This window comes from Poecilia formosa, unplaced genomic scaffold, assembly GCF_000485575.1.
Source record: "Poecilia formosa unplaced genomic scaffold, Poecilia_formosa-5.1.2 Scaffold55, whole genome shotgun sequence".
In the NCBI taxonomy this organism is placed as follows: domain Eukaryota; kingdom Metazoa; phylum Chordata; class Actinopteri; order Cyprinodontiformes; family Poeciliidae; genus Poecilia; species Poecilia formosa.
Window position 1 is genome coordinate 1627936 of NW_006799994.1, and position 3423 is coordinate 1631358.

At 38.6% G+C, this 3423-nt stretch overlaps 1 protein-coding gene across 2 annotated transcripts in view; it reads left to right on the forward strand.

The window, feature by feature from the left end:
• Positions 1–3423, forward strand: part of mical3a (microtubule associated monooxygenase, calponin and LIM domain containing 3a) — a 98874-nt gene that overhangs the window by 78591 nt on the left and 16860 nt on the right. For both annotated transcript variants that reach the window (XM_016672044.1, XM_016672042.1), the window contains exon 40: positions 846–1022. In XM_016672044.1, the coding sequence (XP_016527530.1) occupies positions 846–1022 (177 nt within the window). The remainder of the gene's footprint in view (positions 1–845; positions 1023–3423) is intronic.

Genomic DNA, 3423 nt, shown 5'->3' on the forward strand with positions numbered 1-3423 from the left:
AGTTTAATTAAACTGCTAAACATTGCGTCCGTTGTTTTGATTCTTTGCGTGATTGTAGAAGTTTCCTGACCACCGATATTCCTGACTCAATGGACAGCAATGGCGCATGAGAGACTTACAATAAATCACATAATGTCCAGTCCAGTAATATTTATCCATCAATGCTGCTGCCTCACGCTCCGTCCTTCTCTCGCACTTCCCGCTACTTAGCAGTGGGTGTCAGGTTACATTGTGTTGCATTCAATGTTGTCGGAAAAAAAAAGAGTTTCATGCGCTTAATGTCCGATTTGCCATAACTATTTATTGAATTCATTGTCGCTAGCTGGGGTGGCAACAGGGGTGGCGAGGCTCTCCTTAGGGGTGGCAACTGCCACCCCATGCCACCCCAGTAGATCCGCCCCTGACTTTAATATTACTGGGATTTCAAGTGATTGGCCAAAACAGAGCAGTGGTTAGTTGTATTGGTTTTTCTTGATAAAAATGTAAAAGTGGTGTGCTTCTGTATTCAGTCAGTTTAACCTGTTATATTTAGCTACCAAATAACTGAAAGTAGTTTTTCTTTTGTTGTTTATTTATTTGAAATAAATATAAAAGTAAAGGGGAGTGAATACTTCATCAGGTTTCTGTTCGCTACGATTCTAACATAGTAAACATCCGATGTTTTGAATTTGTTGAAAAGTGAAATATTAAATTTAACCTTCGTTTTATTCAGATTATTATACAAAATATGAATCACTGCTGCTTTAAACTTCCTTCAGGAACTGAATATTACTGTTATACCCCCTGTTTGTTTTGAAAAGCTCACTTTTTTCATATTTGTTTTTAATAATTTCTTCCACTCTTAGCGGCATGTGGACATCTTTGACCTAGTGTCAGGGATGCAGAAGGAGGCAATGAAGGAGGAGAGACTGGAAAAGGAGAGGAGGAGGGAGATAAAGAGGAAAAAGAGAGTGAAAGAGAGGCAGAAAGAAAGGGAGCCAGAGAAGGAGCTTGACCAAGAAAAGGAGAAAGACGATGAGGAGGTATTACGCAGCATGAGGGGAAATGATTCTGAGTTTCAAATATGGTTTTGGCTTTTAAATCTCACCTTAGGTATTTTTAACGTTTTTACAATAAAGCCTCAAAATGAGAAATGTTTACTTCTTTCTCCTCAAGAGATCCCAAAACTAATCATGGCGCCAAATTAGGACATGAACCCGTCTCCAAGGTCTGGAGAAGCCCAATCAGAGATCTTAAACATCTTCATCAGGCTTGATTGGGGAAAAAGTTGGGAAAATTCTTCTAATGGCTGATTTTTTGTTTTTCTGTATGCAGGCCTCAATATATCATATGAGGTTCACAAAAACCTCACATTTTCGAAAAGCTCTTTCATTTCAATGGATTTGCATTCATCAAGTTGTGAAATTCAGAATGATTCTCCCGCTGCAGCTCAGTCCGTGTGTGTGTCCTTGTTTTTTAGACACAGTGGAGTTCAGGGCCAGAGGCATGAATTTTTTAACCGTTTGAAACTATTGACAGGCTCCCTTTTAGTTTTCTGCATTGTGATGACGACGCTAGGAGACAGAAATGGATATCGAAACGGTGAAAAGTGATCTGAATTCACAGCAGCATGCCTCCCAGGCCTCACGGGATCTGATGAACTCTAGTCACTGTCATGGTTGCAGTTTTCCTCTCTGTCAGTTGATCTGTTCAGATGGAGGTTTACAGCTGAAACTGTCCCATTTTATCTTCTACTGTTTTATAGTTTGGTGTTTTGTTGTAGTTTTAGATAGAATTACACAGCTGTGAAAATATTTACTCTCCTACAGATTTCTTCTGTTTTTTTCATGTGTTAATGAAACAGCAATGCAAACCAACCTCCTGCTGTTATAATGTGACCCAACAGCTGCTTGAGATTGTAAAATCACTGAGGTGGATTTTTGGCAGAATTGTTTAAATTCAGCCATATTTGAGAGTTTTCCAGGATGGAAGTCCTGTTTAATGTCAAATAACCACAAACGGACATTTGTGTTAAAGTCCATACTTTGACTAGGACACCCCAAAACCATCTGGAAGTGGATTTGCTGGTGTGCTGTTGAGCTTAAAGCTGCAAAATCGAGGCCAGACTAAGAGTCGCGATAACTGAATATTTTCCGTCTTCCTGACTTCTGATCACTTCAACAGGAGAAATGTTCCCTGATTTCAAAACTCTGGCCAAAGTGCCTATTGTAATTCCCATCCCCATTGTGGCAGCAGATCTGATTCATCCTCCAGATCAACATCAAAACCCTGAAACATTTGATCACACACAATCAAGCGCCAAATTCAGACGCCACATGCGTATTTTTCTGTAGGTTTGATTTTCTTTTTTAAAACGCTATTAGTTTGAGATGTAAACTTTATTTTCCCAAACGTCTTCAGCTCAAGATGTTTTTTGGTGAACCATGACCAAGTGAGGCCTGCAGAGTTTTGCATGTGGGGCTGATGGAGTAAATACATCTTTGTAACTTTTTAACGTGGAGTGCATCCATAGCAGCTTTCTGAGCGATCACCCATCTCTAAAAGACTCACCTGGTGATGCTGATTTTGCCGATATCATCTTTTTTTTTGCCTGAAAGGTTTCACATGTAGATGTGACCTGGTGGCGGATCTGTCAGGCGGCTCCGTCTCACTGCAGAGCTAAAGTGGCTGAGTTTCAGATCATGCAGCAGTGGATAAGATCCATGGATAATATTGGTCTCTCATGTTATTGGCCAATCAGCAATCATCCAAAATCTAGGAAATTGGGGCCGATTTATTGTTTTTCCAGACGAATAAATGTTGATGACTTTATTCTCATCTGTTCTTAGATTTTTTTTTTGTACATGTTGTGTTGCTTTTTTAGATCTTAGCCAACTTTACGCTGTCAGGCAGGTTCTACCTCATCAGGCCTGTTTGGCTATTAAAACTCAACAAAAAACTACTGGGATATTTAAATTTTTTATGAAGAAATCTGTAAGGGGAGAAATACTTTTGTGATGATTCTGTGTCTAGCTGTCACGTTATGGGTTATTAACATTGCCTATTTTGATTTTTTTTACCACCTGAGTTGTCCCTTACTGTTTTGATTTTGAGCTGTTTAACCCTCTTAAGACCATAATTGTAACTGGGGCGCCTGGTATTTTTCTGATTTTATGGCTGTAAAATTCTCAAAAAATGTGCAATTAGTCTGAATTTTTGCTCTTTTTTCCAGAACAACCTCAGCTTTCAGTATTCAATAGTTATTTAACATTTCTGTCTATTAAAAATTGAGTATAAACAGTTTAAAGAGAAAAAAAACAAAAATCGGAATTGAAATTTTCAGGTTTATTGCTGAACAAAAACTTTCTGATGACAGGGGCAAACAAGTTCAGATGAACAATTTCAATTTTCCACTATATTACATAAATGCTGAGAAAACTGTGA